Raw genomic sequence first — 19,499 nt, forward strand, 5'->3', positions numbered from 1 at the left:
CTTTTCATTTTTAACTGGAACAAAGACAAGGCTGTAACAATGATCAATGGACTGTGGCATCATTTAACAACATACTGTTAGTTTAGCTGACAAAATATTTCCAAAAGACTACACAAAAACTGCATGTTGATGTTATCCAGCACCTTTAAACATTGCATGCCACAGCCTCATTTTTATACAGGGGTGAATTGCCCTAATGTCGTTCATTTTTTGCATTTCAGACTTCTTTGACATATTGCGATGTGTAGCCAAAACATTAAATCCACACCCAATATCGTTTTAAAAAACCCCAGGATGTGTCGTAATCAAATCAAAAGAGAAAATGCAGATAACACATTTGTAAAAGAAATGACACAGAAGTGCACTTAGTGCAAGTCATCTGAGAAAATCTACAGCTTCCTAATGTGGGACAGTTGCGTTCCTGTTTTGGGACACTGGAAACCATGTGATAAAATAAAAGGCGAAATAAATCACCTTGATTTAGTCTATGTTGAATAGTAAAATCTTAAAACAAATTTTAAGCTATATTCAACCTTGAGTCAGAATTCATGAGTGTGCAGTGAACATCCAACGTGCACACATACAGCAGTGAACACACACACACCGTGAACACACACCCGGAGCAGTGGGGGTTCGGTGCCTCAGTCGTGATATTGAGAGTGGAGAGAGCGCTGGACATTCACTCCCCCCACCTACAATCCCTGCCGGCCCAAGACTTGAACCCGCAACCTTTAGATTACAAGTCCAACTCTCTAACCATTAGGCCACGACTTCCCCATCCCATATTTCCTCCCCATATACAAAGTTATACTAATTTTGATGGACAAATGTTTCATAAGCATGTTAGGCCAAAGCGGGATTGTTTTGTTTAAAATTAATTTATTCTCTTTAATATCAAGTTTGTCAAAACTCTATGTCACTGACCTTTGGGTGGTCTTCACAAAAGGTGCATCCTGTTTGATGATTGCTCCACCTTCATATATGACTGTACATTTGAGAAGTAATGTAATTTTGATCACATGACACCACAGCTTTGCTAGTCCATAGTTTCACTGGCATTCATTTATTTACGGCTGTCCCACATTAGGCAGCATCCTACTTTAGGGCAATTCACCCCATGTACAATTCTATACTGCGTCTAACCTGACTTAGGTCTATTAGAATGATTTCTGAACATCATTGAAGTTCTTAGCTTTAGGCACAAGAGTTTTGTCACAAAAATGACTGCTGCAACAAAGTTGTAAGCATTCTCTTGAATGGCATTGTGTGCCACATTATGTTTCTCTGGAATATCTAAGCCTGTTAACACATTAAGCGTAGAATGTCCCAAAACCGTGCCTGACATATTTCTTTATTTGATTCCAAGTTCAAAATAAAACTCTATGAACCGCTCCATTGTGAACGTAATGAGCTGTATGAACCACTGCAAGCTGTAAAGTAAACAGGAAGAGTTTGTCCAAACTCAACTGGTTTTGCGAGGGAACGCAAAGTTCCTCAAGGGAACGCAAAAGATTTGAAAAATATTTTTTCCTCCCTCCCTGAATTTTTTCCACTCACCGCAAATTTTTCCCACCAGTATGTCCCATAAAGGGCTCCATAGTATCTAGTAATTTGTCCCGACTACATAAATGGCGTTATATACTCTATGTGACTTTATTGTCAATCGAGGTTGCAGTCCTTATTAGGAGCAGCAGGTGCTGTATGTTACCCAATACCCTCAGCAGACAATAGACCTTCTGCTTATTTCCCTTACAGGCCTCCGGTAAAGCTCATTACTGGATGACTGAATTAATCTGCACCATGATTTGTTTATGTTTGAGCCTCTTGAAAAAAATTTTCATAATGTCATTAGTGTATATCACTTCATACACACATGCACATCTATCCTAATAGAATAGAGCTGAAGTGTGGCAGAGGGGTCACAGGGTCATGCATATTTAAACAGAGAAACTTAGGGCATCACATGATATTGATTGAACCCTCTTGCAGGTGAGAAGAAATCCACAAGGTCTTTATATATATTTTTTTTAAATCTAAAATTACAGAATGAATAAAAATAAAACTTGACTTGTAAATAAAATGTTATTTTTAATGTTTAATTATATAAAATATAGCCTAGCTTTGTTTTAAAGGGTTTAGGAAAACAAAGTGTCTAGAATTTATATCACAAACCTTTGAAGGATAAAATCACATTGCATGACACTTGTTGTAAATACATTTTTATATACAGTGTATTAATGTGTAATTTTATAAAAAATAAAACAAAGTGGGTTTCTGCATACAACTGAAAAAAGTTCAATACATAAATAATATGTTTAGGTTACCACTGCATTAGTCTCTGCAAAAAAAGCTGTGATTTATTTTATGTTGTTATTATTTTCGAAGCTTATTAACACTGTACTCTCATTATTAAAATAATGTATTTTTTCCACCTTTAAAAAATCCAAATGCCACCTCAAGCAATTCACCCAATTTTACATATGGTTCCCTCCTTTTTATTGTTCTTAAGACAAAAAACATCATTTTCAACCAAATTAACAGCACACCTCTTTTCAACAAGCTGCACGATTTGACATTTTAATTCAGGTTCATTTGACAAACAGTACCTGCACTCCAGTACTTGTAATAATAGTGATGCTTGGCTTCGCAGGCACTATTAAGGACACATTGTGTGAGAGACAGGTGATGAATACAAATGTCAAGGTTTCTGTGAACACAAGCAATCGGTGTCTGAGTGATGTTTTTGGGGTTCTGGATGTTCTTACAGCAGGTGTTCGAGGGCCCTGGAGGATTATTCATCTGTCCGTTCTCATATGTAGCTCATGCAGATGCCACTTAAACAAACACTCTTTCATTATTTATAGTTAATGAAGTGTGAAAACATAATCTGTATGCTATCTGTATCTGTATCTCCTTTATTCCATTGATCATCTCTCCTCTTTTTCTTGTCCCTCAAGTCAATTTTTATACAGTCATCTTCTACTTCAAACATCAAAGCTCCTGATCAAACATAGGAGCATGTGTCAGGTAAAATAGCTCTTTATTTACAATTCCTTGTTAAAATCTAACAAAGAGTGATGAAGAGACCCTGTATCAGTCAATTCGTCTTTCTGCGTGTAGATGGCGCACATGAACAGATAATGACCTTCTGTCACGCTTCAGAATGTGGGGGTTGACAGCTACTACAAACAGTAGGCTATGTCAAAAAAAGCACATTGTAAGTTAGCTGTTTGTGCACATCTGTTTGTGTGGTCTCTATTTGTCCTGGGTTCAAATGAAATGATAAAGGAATAATTCCTGCCTCTTCCATGCATGGATGGATTCAGATGCTTCTAACCACAAACACTGTTTCCAGGTCAATGTTTAACTTCTGTCACACCTAGTGTTTGTCCTCTGCCTTACAAGGACATTTAATACAAAGGACTCAGTGTTTACTCACATACTACAGATGTGAGATCATACAAACACACACGCACATAATCTGTGTTGGCGTTGTTTCAACTGGAAAATAATTTTTAATATTTTCCCCCCTAATTGTACCTAAGTTCCAGTGGGTGTTCGCTTTTCGTGAGTGTGAGGGATTCCTGGTATGAACTAGGGTTATGGGGACAAAATGTCCCGACAAAGATAGCAATACCAGTTAAGTTTAAACTTGTGCAGACATTTTTGGACACCGTGAAGAAACAAACGTATAAATCATACAGAAAGTTGTTTTTTGTATTTCTACAAATGTAGAGGTGTAGGTTTAGAGGAAGTGTTAGGGTAAGGGGATAGAAAAGGGAAATAAACAGTTTGTACAGTATAAAAATCATTACGCCTATGGAATGTCCCCATAAAACATGGAAACCAAATGTGTGTGTGTGTGTGTGTGTGTGTGTGTGTGTGTGGCGTTCTTGTTTATGCTACATTGTGGGGAACAAATGTCCCCACAAGGAAAGTAAAACCTGAAATTTTGTTTCCTTTACATGTGGTCCCCACGAGGGGAAAAAATGAATAAAAATAGTAAATGATGTTTATCTGAAAGTGCAATGTAAACAGGTTTTCTGTAAGGGGTAGGTTTAGGGGATAGAGAATGGCATTTGGGCAGTATAAAATAAAAGTCTATGGAAAGTCCCCACAATTCACCGAAACACGAGTGTGTGTGTGTGTGTGTGTGTGTGTGTGTGGATGAAAATACATTTCCTCCTGTTCAGTGACAAACGCAAACGCTACATCATAACAAAAAGTGGAATATTTTATCATCTGGTTGTTTTCATTAAAGATATTAAAAGTTTTTTAAGCAGGCTATCAACAGCATTTTGTGCCACACTCTGTCAAATTTGCAACTGTTTTGAGCATCACTGAAAAAAAAAAAACTTAACTGAATCTGTCATTGTTTTTAGGTACTGAGGTGATGGTATCGTGGTAAGTCAAGGCTTAAGGATTTTTTTCTGCTGCCATGGTTGGTGGTTCAGATTTTTACTTGTCTTTACAAAATGTTCACTGGTCCTGCCATTAAAAAATGTCTTGTGTAACATGTTATAAAAACAAGTAATAAAATCAGAACACAGACAAATTACAAGCACAAATACCACAAAGTTACAAATGAATTGGTGTACGTTTTTCAGCTACGTCTACTAATAGTACTAATAGTAAATACTAAAGAAATTAAATTACGTAATCAAATTTAAAATAACATATTCTTCAATGTATAAATTAAATATAGATTCCTTCTTAAAAGTTGTTCAGTCAAGAGCAGTGAGTGATTTTCTCTTTTTCCTTTGTTGTTTAATTAACATTAAGTGCACAAACAGCAAGTATTAGTAGGCTGCTGTCACTTTAAGACCTAATGCATGGATCTAATATACTGACATGTCTGATTTTCTCCCAGATCTGAGGTATAACCAACCTTGTTTATGCGAAAACTCACCATGATTTACGTTTCTTCATTTAGCAGATGCTTTTATCCATCTTACACCTACCGAAGACACCTAAAAACCATCAAAATGCCATTCGTGCTCGTTTGCCACAGGGAGCTTCCATTGCTGCTAGTTTCCAACAGGAAGCATCTGTGGTTGCTGGTTTCCAACAAGCATCACCCATGGTCACCTGTTTCCTACATGCAGCACCTGTTCCTGCCCCTTTTACCACAGGGAGCATACATACCCACCAGTTACCCACAGGAAGCGGCAGTATCAGCCCACACTCAACAAGGAGCACCCATGAATTTCTTTCTTACAGAGAGCACACTTGCCTGCCATGTGTTCTGGTGTCCCTCAGGTTTCTCAACCTCTCTATTTCATTCCAACCAATGGCAGTCCCTTTCAAAATGGGATTACTTATTGGCAGTAGTAATTACGTGCATTGAAATACTGCCTGATCTTAGAAGGGGAATCCCTTTCTTACATGGAGCACATGGACCTCGATATCAGATTCTTATCAGATTCGCAAAGGGAGCATCTATGCCTGCCAGTTTCCTGCAGGGAGCACTCATGCCTGTCAGTTTCCCTCTGCAAGCACCTATGCCCGTCCATTTCCCATAAGAAACAACAATGCTCACCTGTGTCCTAAAAGGAGCAACTGTGTCCAAATGGTTTTCAGTTGGGTTGAAGTCAAGACATAGTTTGAGCCTGATTTTTTTTTTTTTTAATTGCTTCTTCCGAATCCAGATGGAAACTTTTTTTGGCCAGGCAGAGTATAAAATATATAGATTTTTTTTCACAGTGAACAATGATGCATATATCCTGTCAATGCACATAAAAAAATTAAGTGTGAGAGTATAAACAAAAAGATTGCAAAATGCGCGCACACACACACAGAGAGAGTTACTTCCTGTTCAACTGGATGACCTTGAGCTCAGATCAGATTCTGCTCTAATTAATCTGCACATACAGTAATAATAATAATAAAATGAAATTTGTCTGTTCCTATCACTGGATGCCACAGTTCCATGTGCTAGATTTACTTTCAGGATCTAATTACATTATAGAAGTTCTGAAATTTGACTCCAAGCCCAGTTGATAGATCACTCATTGGTGCTGTCTGCTGGAGACTGTAGTTTCTGCTCAATTCCAAACACACGTAGCCAAAATGAGTTCACAGGAAGCCCCGCAAGTCATTTGGGACAAGTCTAATAGCAGATGATGATGAATACATCTGGTGAAAATATATAAGTTCAATGACGTCAGCCTCAGAGTGAAACATTTTCCATCCCTTTCTGACACACACACACACACACACATACACACACACACACACACATACACACACACACACACTTCATGACTCATTTCCCATGTAGCAGCAGTGAGGTCTGTTGGGCTGGTGTTGGTTAAGCATGAGATAAGCTCTGCTGGAGTTTAAGACACAGCAGGAATGATGTAGTCTCAATGACATCATGTGTCTGGCATCTCCAAAACAATCCCAGAAACTGGATCTGATTAAAACAAAACCTCACCTGCATATTTCTCTGTACCTCAGCACACACTGCAGTCTGCTTTTGTGTTTGAAAAAGGTTCTTAAAGATTGTTTCCCAGTAGAAGTACCTGAATGATTGTAACTAGATGATTGATCTTTATTTTTTCAACATTTTTTAATCTAGATTTATTTTGTTTGTATCTTTTTAGGCTGTACTAAGGTATCTTATTCAGGTCAGTACTAAATAAATTTAAAAAATAACATGCATGTTGTGTGATCCCCCTTTTTTGAAAAATATTATAAATTTTTATTGATACTTTTTACCACAACAAGTCCCAATTCTCAATCAGCCAACTATTATTAATGTCTAGTTATTAAAAATACTGAATAATAAGCAATAAAATTAGTATTATAAAATATGTTTCAGTGGTCACCACTGTAATTGTTCTGAGTATCTTATAATAAATATTAATATTTTATAGTAACTCTGGCAAGTACAGTATCTCACAGAAGTGAGTACACCCCTCACATTTTTGTGAATATTTTAATATATCTTTTCATGTGACAACACTGAAGAACACACAGCCATTCATGTCTAAACCGCTGGCCACAAAAGTGAGTACACCCCTAAGTGAAATTGTCCAAATTGGGCCCAAAGTCTAAATATTTTGTGTGGCCACCATTATTTTCCAGCACTGCCTTAACCCTCTCTGGCATGGAGTTCACCAGAGCTTCACAGGTTGCCACTCGAGTCCTCTTCCGCTCCTCCATGACGACATCACAGAGCTGGTGAACGTTAGAGACCTTGCGCTCCTCCACCTTCCGTTTGAAGATACCCCACAGATGCTTAATAGGGTTTAGGTCTGGAGACATGCTTGGCCAGTCCATCACCTTTACCCTCAGCTTCTTTAGCAAGGCAGTGGTCGTCTTGGAGGTGTGTTTGGGGTCGTTATCATGTTGGAATACTGCCCTGCGGCCCAGTCTCTGCTTCAGTATGTCACAGTACATGTTGGCATTCATGGTTCAATGAACTGTAGCTCCCTAGTGCCAGCAGCACTCATGCAGCCCCAGACCATGACATTCCCACCACCATGCTTGACTGTAAGCAAGACACACTTGTCTTTGTACTCCTCACCTGGTTGCCACCACACACGCTTGACACCATCTGAACCAAATAAGTTTATCTTGGTCTCATCAGACCACAGGACATGGTTCCGGTAATCCATGTCCTTAGTCTGCTTGTCTTCAGCAAATTGTTTGCAGGCTTTCTTGTGCATCATCTTTAGAAGAGGCTTCCTTCTGGGATGACAGCCATGCAGACCAATTTGATGCAGTGTGCGGCGTATGGTCTGAGCACTGACATGCTGACCCCCCTCCCCTTCAACCTCTGCAGCAATGCTGGCAGCACTCATACGTCCATTTCCCAAACACAACCTCTGGATATGACGCTGAGTACGTGCACTCAACTTTGGTCGACCATGGCGAGAGAAAATGGCTAATTGGGCTCAATTTGGACATTTTCACTTATGGGTGTACTCACTTTTGTGGCCAGCGGTTTAGACATTAATGGCTGTGTGGTGAATTATTTTGAAGGGACAGCAAATTTACACTGTTATACAAGCTGTACACTCACTACTTTACATTGTAGCAAAGTGTCATTTCTTCAGTGTTGTCACATAAACAGAAAATATTTATAAAAATGTGAGGGGTGTACTTCTGTGAGATACTGTATTTGTTTTTATTGCTATTAAATATTCCCAGTAGTGACTCCAGTGTCATTAGTCCTTATTGTCATTAGTCCTTATTGAACAAACAGCATGCTCTCAGGTAGTCATTGTGACTAATCAGTTAGAGACAATAAGCACTGAAACTGGGATATATGCCAATCGCTCTTTAAACAAATGACTATGGGGCAATTCATACAAAAATAGATTGTGTTTAAAAAAAGTTGTGTTTCACGTTCAGTTGTCAACTCCTAGGATCTCACAGCAGAGTTAGAGAAAGAAAACGAACTGACCAATCTGTAAAAACATACATTTTATTGAGGATGTCTGATACTTTACAGAGTTGTGTGTTATTAACAGTACATAGCAAGAGTTCCTCTTCTGGAATCCAGACATGTATGAACATACAAAATTGCAGCAATATAAGAGGCGTTTACGGTACATGATATTTATATGTATATCTATATATGTGTGGAATCTTCTGAAGAGGATTTGAGATGGATATTTCAAATGAAGTCCTGGTAAGATTGCAGAGCTCTTTCTTATGAGCACAAGCTTTCAGCAAAGCATGAACCTTTAACCCATAATCAAACAAAGATGGAATGAAACATGAACCATAACCTGAAAAAAAGATTTCATACACACAATTCAGCATTTGTTCACAAAGAAAGATAAAAGACAAACAAACTCAAAGTCAATTGATACACAAGGCTCTTACAAAACAGAACAGTACAAAACAATGAAGCTTAACGACAAGGTGAGAAAAGGAAAACTTCAAACTTGGTCCAAGCTTTTGTATTTAAAGCAGGTGTACAACATGTTCCCCTGTGTAATCCAGCTATATAATCCATATATTATCATGCTCAGACTGCTTCGCCCGAGATGCCGTACATTTGTGCTGAAGGTCCATTGGGTGGCTTCACCACCTTGCTCAAAAACGTGCCAAAGCATCGGTGCTCTACATTATATACCACAATAAATGAACCTCGTAGGACGTACAAGCTCACAGAGAATGGCAAGCGGTATAAAGGTTAATTCAGTATTTTACACTGGTGTTACGAAAGCATGTTAGTTCGCTTTAGTGAAAAGATAAAGCTTTACATTGCAAACATGCATGCGATCACATACGTACATGCATGTTCGGGGCTCTGGCTGCACCAGGACCACTAAATGCTCACAGAATTGGTTGCTATTTAAGATTAAACTTTACTCATCCCTCTCGCTCTCATTCAACTAGTTCCCTAATTTCCTCTTTAGCACAGAACATGTGCTTCAAAATTATTCTACTAAATAAACTAAAGGAATAACCCACCACAACTTGAACGTTTTGCCATTTACTCACCCTCATGTTGTTCCAAACCCATATCTGGTTATTTATTTTTGGAATGGGAATTTTTCGAATAAAATTTGTGCATTACATTCCAAACCATTTGGCGATTGGTTGTTGTAATAACAGTGAACTATTTAAATTTTGTCCTAACCCCCATACAAAACTACCGTAGTCTTCATAACAGATAAGGTGTTTGACAGCTGTGGTTACCATATGCGAAAATACTTTAAAAACGAACCTTTTGCGTTCTATATATAAAAAAAAAATAACAGAATACAACTTTGGAACAATTTAGGGTAAGAAATTTAGCATTTTCTTTTAGGGTGAATTATACCTTTAATAAACAAAAAAAATTAAAATCCAAATCTATTTCCTGTCTGACCTCAGCTAGAGTCCTGAAAATTAGAGTATTTAGATGTTAGTCTTTGGCATGGTATTAGAAAAGCCATTTCAGATTTATCTACAGGAAAGATACTTTCATCTAAATCTATAACTAACAACTAAATTACATAAATGCTCACTTCCTGTGTTCAAAAAAAGAAGAAAAAAAAGAAAATATCCCTTAGTGCACTGCTTTGTGGAAATAAACCTCAAGTTTTTAAGTCCTAAGTGAAACCTGTCAATCTTTGACCTTCATTTACATACCCAAGGTTGTCATTAGGGCTGATCTAGAACAAATTTTTCCATTTTCAAACACTTTTGAAGAAAATGGGGCTCTGATCTTAAATTAGCACTGTAATTCTTCAGACACAGTATCAGCTGGTGTGTTTCGGGAATAGAGGTGAATTTTACAATATGAATTGTCTCAATCGGCAGGAAAACCGAGGTGCTGTGTGAAAGCTGAGAGTTTTTGAGACGACCCAGCTGCCCAAAGATATCCACACACAACCCACGCTGATAAAACTACAACCGCACAATCTCCTCACACACTCACGGTGAAGTTAACAGCGAGAGTATAGAGGACTTTTAATAAGGAGTGTCCGCTACAAACAGCGTGGCTCTCATTGGCTAACTCTTTTCAAACATGTGCTCCAAACCCAGACTCCGCAAATCTAGATTTAGCTCACATTAAGCAGGGAACACAGCAGATCCAGTCCAGTTGAGTCTAGATTTGTTCAGAGTGAATGTGGGCGACAGGTTCTGATCCAGCCATGAAGAGATCACTATAGCGCTCGAGTGCATGTGTGTAACCGTTGCAACCTGTTTAGTTTCGTTTCAAAGAACTTTTACTTTTAACTTTTAAAAGAGAAGAACAGGTTTTACACAAGCAAAAAAAAAAAGTTGCAGCTGTAAAAACAAACAACAATTAACAACAACAACAATAATAAAACATAAAAAGATCATTGAGTATTAACATTAGGGAGGCAAAGTATCCAGTTGTGTCCCTTCTTCAGGTGAAGCGGCTCCCTCAGAGGGTTTGGCACAAGAGTCTGATGAGCTTGTGTGAGAGAGAGAGAGAGAGAGAGAGGAGAATATGTTCTACGCATCCCTCTCTACTCGCCTCAGCCGCACTGAAAGAAAACAGAGACGTGTTAGTAATCTGATACATTCACAGCATTCACGCCGTTAGAGCATGCTGAGAGCTACAAGAACCTTTAATGAGATCTGCTCATTTAAGACGCTTAATAAATCAGTGTTAGTCAATCCTTCATCCTGTTACAAAGCTATACACACAATTATAAATTCAGCCAAAACTTGTTCTGTCATGAACAATCAGGTCCCCCTGCACAAATGGGTCCGTTTCTGTCACAGTACAATAGCTTAGCCTACTGTATTATAGAACAGCTGATATCAAGTTTGTTTCACATTTTATTATTTGCATGTTCTTGATGATTAAAGGTAATATGAGATTTAAGAAGCTAGTTGGAAACAGCAAAGCAGGATGCTGAGCAGGTAAAGAGAAATATTTAATTTCACAAAGTATAGCTTTGTTTGTTTACTATGCAGCATAATTTAAATGGCATTTATAGTCATATTTACATTGATTTATTTAATGGTTATAGATCAACCAAAAATGAAAATTGTCATCATTCACTTGCCCTCGTGTCGTTCCAAACTTGTATGACTTGCATGAAAATATTTCGAAGAATGCTGGTAGTATAATAGTACTAGCGTAAAAGAACAGTTTTGTGCCCATAGACTTTCTTGCATAGCCAAAAAAAGTAATTTCTCAAAATATCTTATAATATCTATAATTCCGCAGAAGAAAGTAGGTCATACAGGTTTTGAATAACAGGGTGAGTAAATGACAGGTTTTTATTTTTGGGGGGTGAACCATACCTTTAATGCTACATATATGTGAAATTGTTAGGTTTTCTAATCAGGCACTGAACTGAGAACAAATTAAAAGATGTTTTAGCCAGTGGAATTGCTAGGCTGACTCATTTGTAAAATGACAATGGTCCATCTAGTCTATCTCAGATCCAATTAGGTTTTTAATCAGCCTGAAGAAAAACAAAGTTTTATTTTGAAGGTACTAGGCTGATAGGCGGCCTAATCACTAGATTTGTATGGTTAGCTTAAAATGCATAGAAGTAGTAAACTAGATATTCATTCTTAGCTTAGTTGGAAGAGACGGTAGAACTTCAGAACCAGTTTAATGTATTTAAAAACAAAACAAAAAACAACTTTTTTTAACAGGTATTTGCACATGCCAACGTGGACCGAACACCATATTAAAATACTCTGACCTCGTTTGTTGAAATACTTGTTCAGCAGCGCAGCAAACAGAAGTGACTTATTTATTAAGTTTGTTGTTTTTTTGTGAATCACAAACATTCAGTCCTTCCTGATTCTTTAACGAATAATGCTAATGAGTAGGATTTTATAAAATCAAACACGTACAACTTGCAACTAATTGTGGCATTAAGTGTTTTGAGATTTCCAATCCATATTAGTAAGCTATTCACTTTCGGACAGAAATTCTACACATATTTTATGCTAATTTCTGCAGGGTTCTTTCTAAAGCCCAATTTATACTTCTGTGTCGAACCTACGCTGTAGCCTACGCAGAGACGCACAGGCCTGCGCCGTAACCGACGTGCACCTCCCCAAAAATCTAACAGCGCGTCAATTCTACGCGGACCGCAAGCGCTGTGATTGGTCTGCTAGAACCCCTCCCGCCGTATGTACTTGAGTTTTGTGTGCGTTTATGAGCACTGTAATATAGTTTAATGTTACACCTTATTTAAAGTAAAACAAAGCAAAGAACAAGTGTCTTATCGTTTATTATAGTACATAGCATTATACATCAGTAGTTGTCCGCGACAAATAGTGTTGATCTGCCGTGGTACACGTCCTTGTGGAGACTGAAAGAATGCCATCTTCTCCTGTTCCATTGTTGTCCCCTTTTTGTAGTTTTAAATAATGATTTAACGTAATGATTTGATATTTGTATGCCGCCGTCACGGCTTCTCCGACGAGCCGCTTCTTCTTTGGCTTTTGCCGTGGTACTGCGGGTTACACCAGCAACATGCCCATGGACACTGCATCCTAGCGGTCCGCATGTGTACTGCACATCGATGCGGACGACGACGCAGAAGTATAAATGAAAACCAACGCACAGCTTACGGCGTAGAGGCTACGGCGTAAGTCCAACGCAGAAGTATAAATTGGGCTTAAGTTGGCAGTTCTAAGACAGAACAAGCAGCAAAGTGGACCGGACTTTATGGCGAAAGTCAAAAGACCACCTACATTAAGACTACCGCTCTGTAGCATGTTAGTGTTTTTGTGCTTGGGTGTGCATTTCCAGTTGTGGATCGTGTTTGGTTAATCAGTGTTGACTAGTTCACTTCTATATAAGGTCTGAATTCACAACAGTGTGGATCTGATAACTTATCACACCCCGTATAACCTGTCCAATGTACAGGTGAGTCAAACAGTCTTTAACAAAACACACATCACCTTTTAAAATGTGCTGTTAGCATTCATGCCAAAAGTTAAATGTCAAACCCGTGCTCTCACACATAATACCTAAAGACACTGGAATAGAGCTTGACACATGACATCACCTCACACACATGTAAAGCACACTGTGTGTGTGTGGTAACATAAGACTGGCAAACAGGAGATAGATCCAGACTTCATTGATGAAAGACAGAAAGGAAAAGAAAGTCTCATTAATAAAATGGCATTTTAAAAGACCTTGTTCTACACTTTTGTACCAGCTTTTTCTTCTGAAGTCCACTTATAATTTCTATTTTTATTGTCTAGCTGAAACTAAAAATACAAGTGTTTTTGCTACTGTACCTTTAAAAATTCCATATGTAAACAAGCTCTGTTATGACTAACAACATTGCATGTGAAATAATGTGCGCTAACACTTTTAGTGCTTAATCTGGTTCTGTACACACACAGTTCAATAATTTACAGGTGTGACAACCGCATTCTACAACCAAATTAACTCCTAAAAAATTCAGGTAGTGACAACAGCATTTGTAGAAATTTTACTCAGTGTGAACAGAACCAAATAGGAATGTAATGATGCACCCAAAGCCGACTGAAAATCAATACAAATATTTGACGATTCAACGAATTGCGATACACTTGGGGGTGGGGAAACTGAAGGAACTGAAAGAACCTGTATTGGTATTTTCTTTTCATCATGCCTCAGTATAATGCCTATTAAAGTAGTATTTATAAGAACAGTGGCGCTTTGTTCACAGATGTTAGCAAGGAAATGCTACATCGCTACTGTTCATAAGCGCCACCTGTTGTCAGAGAGTGAATTTGCGTTTTCATTCAGCCCGTCTGCTGTTTTTGTTTCATTCAGATGTTTTATGTAGTATAGTTTCACAAAGCTAAAATTAGACCATCCTTGGTTTTGCTTCAAATTTCGAAAATTATAAAATATAATTTAAAACAAAAACTGCTCATGCTGCATATATGCAGCATCTTTGTTTGGATCTTGATTCAAATGCAGTGGTTATAATTTTTTTTATCTCATTTTGTAAAAAAAAAATCGTAAATCATCACATCTTGAGTCGAGTTAATCATTATACCCTAGAACCAAACTGAAGAACTAGTTGTTAATGACGTATTTTAAATGTGTATCAAAATGTGTGTGTCTTTCTTTTGTATGTCTTCCTTAGGTCAAAAATAGTGAATACCAAACACACGAGAGGGCCTGTACTAGCCTGTTTCTGTCAATCAGAGCATACGTGCATTAGGTCATGTTCTCACCCAGGTCGTTGTTTTTTGTGATTGCGGCAGCGGCGCGGGATCTGGGACCCTGCTGGGTGAAGTGGTACCCAAACTTCACGATGCTTGTATTCTGCTCCAGCATTTTAGCAATCTCAATCTCTGTCGATGTACCGAGCTGCTGCCGCTGAGAGCAGAAAACACACACACACACCGGAAACATCTCTATTACACATGCTTACATAAGCCCACAAACATAGACATTTCACTACGAGTAACATTTGAATTCAATTTGCATAGTGTACATTTCAACAAATATGTACAAGAATAGATGCAGCATAATTCATTATACTTATAATGTATGTAACAACATTGATCAAATAAATGAATTAAGACCCATTTATGCAGTGGTCTACTAACACAAGCATTTAAAAAACCCATTAAATGTTATTGCATTAATTATGCAATTCTAATTGCAGTGTAATGTATTCATGCTTCCTGTGAACAGTCTTTGTGAATATACCTAAATGCCACTTCTGACGGAGCTTCTGAAAATAATGTTATGACCACACTGTTGCCAAAAAGTTTGTGCAATATATTCTATGGTGAATCAAAATATTTATTTCTAAAGCTACTTTATATACTTATATATATATATATATATATATATATATATATATATATATATATATAAGCCTTACAATAATCATTTATTAGCAGCGTCAGATGATTTCGATATTAATGTGGCAAATTGATCTCCAACAACCTACAGTCGCACCGGATTCGAGTTGTGTATCGAAGTTAAAACCACCTAAACTATAATCACCAGAGCAGACCAAACTGGTAGCACCAGTCTGTGACAGACTACAAAGGAAAAAAAAAAAAAAAAGCTTGATGCTTTTAGAAGAGCATGTGGTTGAATTTGTGCGCGGTACCTGGTTGTCAATCTTGATCTCTGTAAGCGTGTCATTGTCCCGCAGAGCTTCTACCAGAGCCTTAACTCCTGTGCCTGTGATAAAATTAGACTCCAGATTCAAACTTTTCAGAGTCTTATTCTCTCGTATCATGTCTGAGAAGGCCTGCAGTGAACACAGAGAAACACACATAGCTTTAACAAGGTGTCAAGGGAGATCTCTTCCATGTTTATCTTAGCTTTTGTGCTTCAAGCTTCTTTTCACTTTTAGTGATAACCATACTTTTAGTGATAAACACATTTAACAAAAACAGCATGCAAAGTACTTGACATAGAACAATCAGTTCACTGTAGGTCCATGATTCAAGAGTTTACAAGAGATTAATTTCTTCTTTTTTTTTTTACAAAAAGCACAAATGTGGAGGCTCATCCCTAAAGATAGCATTTGTCCAATCTCATCCCCGAACACATGGACATCTGAAGTGAATCATGTCCCTCACCACGGCAACAGGGTCATTGCTTCTGGTGGCAGCCAGACTGAACTTCTTCACATGAGTGTTCCTCTCCATGGCTTTTGCAAAGTCCTTTAGAGTCGGGATTGGAATGTTCTAGAAGAAAAGAGAAGAACAACATTACAGATTTTTTTTTGGACAATTACACAGCTCCTTTATGTCACTAAATTCATTGCCATGGTCTTCATCCTGATTTTATGACAGCCTCTATTTTAGGTCATATGAATTTATAAGAAATAACATAGCTCTCAGTGAAAGACAAAAACAGATATCCAAAATACGCCATAATTTAAACATTCAAAAGTAAAAATGTTGGGTTGGGAGATTTCAGGAAAAAAATGTATTCTAGTTCTGGTTTGTACTGTATGTCTGTTTACTGAATAATTTCAGTAATTTCATAGCAGATATTGAGTATTTGTTATTTAATCAAATAACAAAAGAGTCCAAGGTCTGAGACAACTACATATGAGAACACAACTGAAAAGGTTTCACAAATCACCATAATTTGAATTGTTGCATTATTTGGTGTGTCCACCTTTAAATTTAATGAGAAGAACAAAACCTGATAATCAAGTTCTCCAGCATAATTTGAGAATGTTTCATAGAGCATTCTCTGCTTTAGTGGAACCAAGAAAAGCACGCCGTCTGTACAAGAGAGCGACATGTCACTAATTTATTTAGTGACTCAGACATAATTCACAATATTCAAATACGTAAGTTGATTTTTTGTTCAAAATGTTCAAAAATATATAAATAATTTTTTGCTGCATTCCCAGTCATTTTTTTAAATCCGATTGTCAAATATCAGGCAGTATCAAATGTTTGGACTAAAGCGTATTTGGTAGTAATTTGTTGGCAATATAAAATTAATCATCATAAATATCAAAATGACTTAAATGCATTTTTATTTTGGCCATTGAGTGTCTTGGTTTGAGTGTACTAAACTGAATCCCATTACCTTTATGTTGTTGAGATTGACTTCGGTCAGTGAGGAATCATTGGACTTTATCCGCTGCAGAGTTTCCTCCACGTTTGTAGGGTTTGGAGGCTCATCAAAAACTGGCTTTACCTTTTCTCCCTTAATAACATCTACAACAAACACAACATTCACAAATGAGCTTCTACTGTGTCACGAATGCATGAGAAGACGACACGACTAAGATATCTGCTGAAAGATGAAATCAACTTGTAGAATAATAAACTCACTGTTATAACCATCTGTACAGGTGCCGTCATAACTCTGCGTGCTTGTCACCAGTGTGTTCACTCCAAGTATAGCTACAGATCACAACACAGCACTGTTACAATATACACAAAAAAGTATTTAAAAGCGCCCACATGAAAACATCATGATAAAGTGCAGTAATTCACAGTTCATTAAAAAAGACTGTTTAATGCTTATGTGCAGCACTTCACTACTATTTTTACTATGGTACTATAGATTTTACTGCATGAAGCCACTTTCACATTCCTGTGTTTCGGCACAGCTGACCAAAAAAAAACACATCCAGCACATGAAGAGAATAAAGCTTATCAGGGTTATAATGAATCATGCAGTGAGGGAAACCAGCCAGGGACAATCTCTTAAAGAGGTTGTTTAGAGAGAGAGAGGATGCGTTTGCTGTTTTATTCTGGAGCTGTGATGGATGCAGCGTGGGCGTCCAGAGTCAAGGAGAGGAAAAATATTGCAGAGAGAGTAACAGAAAACACTAGAACAATAGAGAGCACAGAGCAGTTAATTTGGGCTTAAATAAAACTAACCCTAGTGATATTAGCGTTCTCTCTAGGTGCTAAACTCAGTTCTTGAAACTGTCCAGCAAGGTGGTTCCTAAAGAACTAATTTCTTCCTTCCCCTCTGATTAATCTGATAAATCTGACTACATCTCCTATGACAACTTGCAGGGCTAAATATAATCGAAGCTGAGAAAAGAACGCAATGCTGCAGGCAACAGGTAAATGCTGTTATCGCTGTTTTCCATGTTCGTGGAGTGAACATTTTTACACAGCTTTTTAAAAATGCAGATAACCGGTTTTCCATTTGGCCAATCAGCGTACATGTGCGTCACTGGTAGTTCCAATATAACTGTTTTAGACCCTACTCTGAAGTAGGAGATAATTTAGTTCACTCAAACAGAGTTCCTAACTAAATACGTTCCTAGTTCCGCCAATAGTTCTAGGAACTATGAAAAGGTTCCATTGGTGCGAAAGCGCCTTCTGACTCTTGCTGAGCTACCATTATCACTGTTTGTGAGTTTCTGTAGTTGTTTTTACCTGCCAGGTCATGCAGTTCTGTGTCAGTAGCGCTAGAAAGTGCCTCTTCCAATTCCGGGTCAAGGGTCGTGGCTTCCTCCTGATGGATCTCGATTGGTTTCTTTTTGGGAATCCATACCTTTCCTGTAGAACAAAAAGACAAAGTAATCAGTAACATATATGGCATAACTTACATCTTTCAAAAGTGACCCATATCTGATATCTGCATTTACACTATACACTTGGCAAAACAACCCAAGGTAGACATTCTGATCTGGAAAATCCGAGGCCAAAAAGGAAGTAAATGGACACAGATGAAATAAGCTTTTGATTGAAAACTGTCAAAAGACTACATTGTTACTGAAGACCTCAGCAGCGAGAGAGGGTTAGTGGTCAGACATTATGTCCAGCTGTATGAATGGCTGCCGTTTATGAACTCGACACAAAGATAATGGTGCACAGCAGGCCCATCATGATAACCGCTTACCGCTTGACCTCATCCAGACTCCAATGCTAACGGACTCTCTGTGATGCTGATAATGAGGTCGGTAATGTGATGCTGGTCTTGTGACAAGCTCATTCTCTCTGGACAGTGAACAACACACTCTACAGCTTTATTCAGGACATGTGACTACTCCTCTCTCTCATACGGAGTGAGTGTGAAGGGAGAGTTCTGCTGAAAGCATTCAGTTTTTCTGTTTCAGTAAAGCCTCAATGTCAAAATTTTAATTGGATGTTTCACAAAGAATAAAAGACTCCTGGAAAGTCATTTATTTGATGTCCATCAAGATTTGTGCTACTACTCAGCCCATTAGAAGCAAATATGGAACATTCCAACTCGTGCTGGATTTTGGGAGACATTTAAAGATGAACATTCCGTCATCATGCTGATCCAAGCATGTATCATTTCGTTCTTCCAAAAAACATTAATTTTCTCCCTAAGGTAACTGATTTTGAACAGTAACTTTACAGACAGACATACTGTGAGCTATAAGGTTGTTAATCAATGGTAAATGCTTTTGTTAAACACGAAAATGCATATTATTTTAAATTACTCTTCTATCAGAGAAATTCCTGGTTAAAAAAAAAAAAAAAAAACTACATTACCCATGATTTTGCAGAGAAATTTCCACCACCAATCAGAGAATCACAACAAGTACATCTTGCCAAAAGAACACTTCAGGGCCGACTCCTTTGAGGCACTGCAAATGACATGCAGTCAGTTTTCCTACACT

The 19,499-nt window shown here is 37.8% G+C and overlaps 1 protein-coding gene across 1 annotated transcript in view; it reads right to left on the minus strand.

Moving 5' to 3' along the window:
• Positions 1 to 8,413: 8,413 nt before the first annotated feature.
• LOC306888770 (tropomodulin-2-like) overlaps positions 8,414 to 19,499 on the minus strand; it is a 32,079-nt gene continuing 20,993 nt past the window's right edge. Inside the window, exons 4-10 of the mRNA XM_079447210.1 lie at positions 18,286 to 18,408; positions 17,221 to 17,292; positions 16,973 to 17,103; positions 16,003 to 16,110; positions 15,525 to 15,668; positions 14,632 to 14,776; positions 8,414 to 10,961 (exon numbers count right to left, since the gene is read on the minus strand). Coding sequence (XP_079303336.1) covers positions 10,930 to 10,961; positions 14,632 to 14,776; positions 15,525 to 15,668; positions 16,003 to 16,110; positions 16,973 to 17,103; positions 17,221 to 17,292; positions 18,286 to 18,408 — 755 coding nt within the window. The 3' untranslated portion in view covers positions 8,414 to 10,929. The remainder of the gene's footprint in view (positions 10,962 to 14,631; positions 14,777 to 15,524; positions 15,669 to 16,002; positions 16,111 to 16,972; positions 17,104 to 17,220; positions 17,293 to 18,285; positions 18,409 to 19,499) is intronic.

Source organism: Barbus barbus (genome assembly GCF_936440315.1).
Source record: "Barbus barbus genome assembly, chromosome: 22".
NCBI lineage: Eukaryota > Metazoa > Chordata > Actinopteri > Cypriniformes > Cyprinidae > Barbus > Barbus barbus.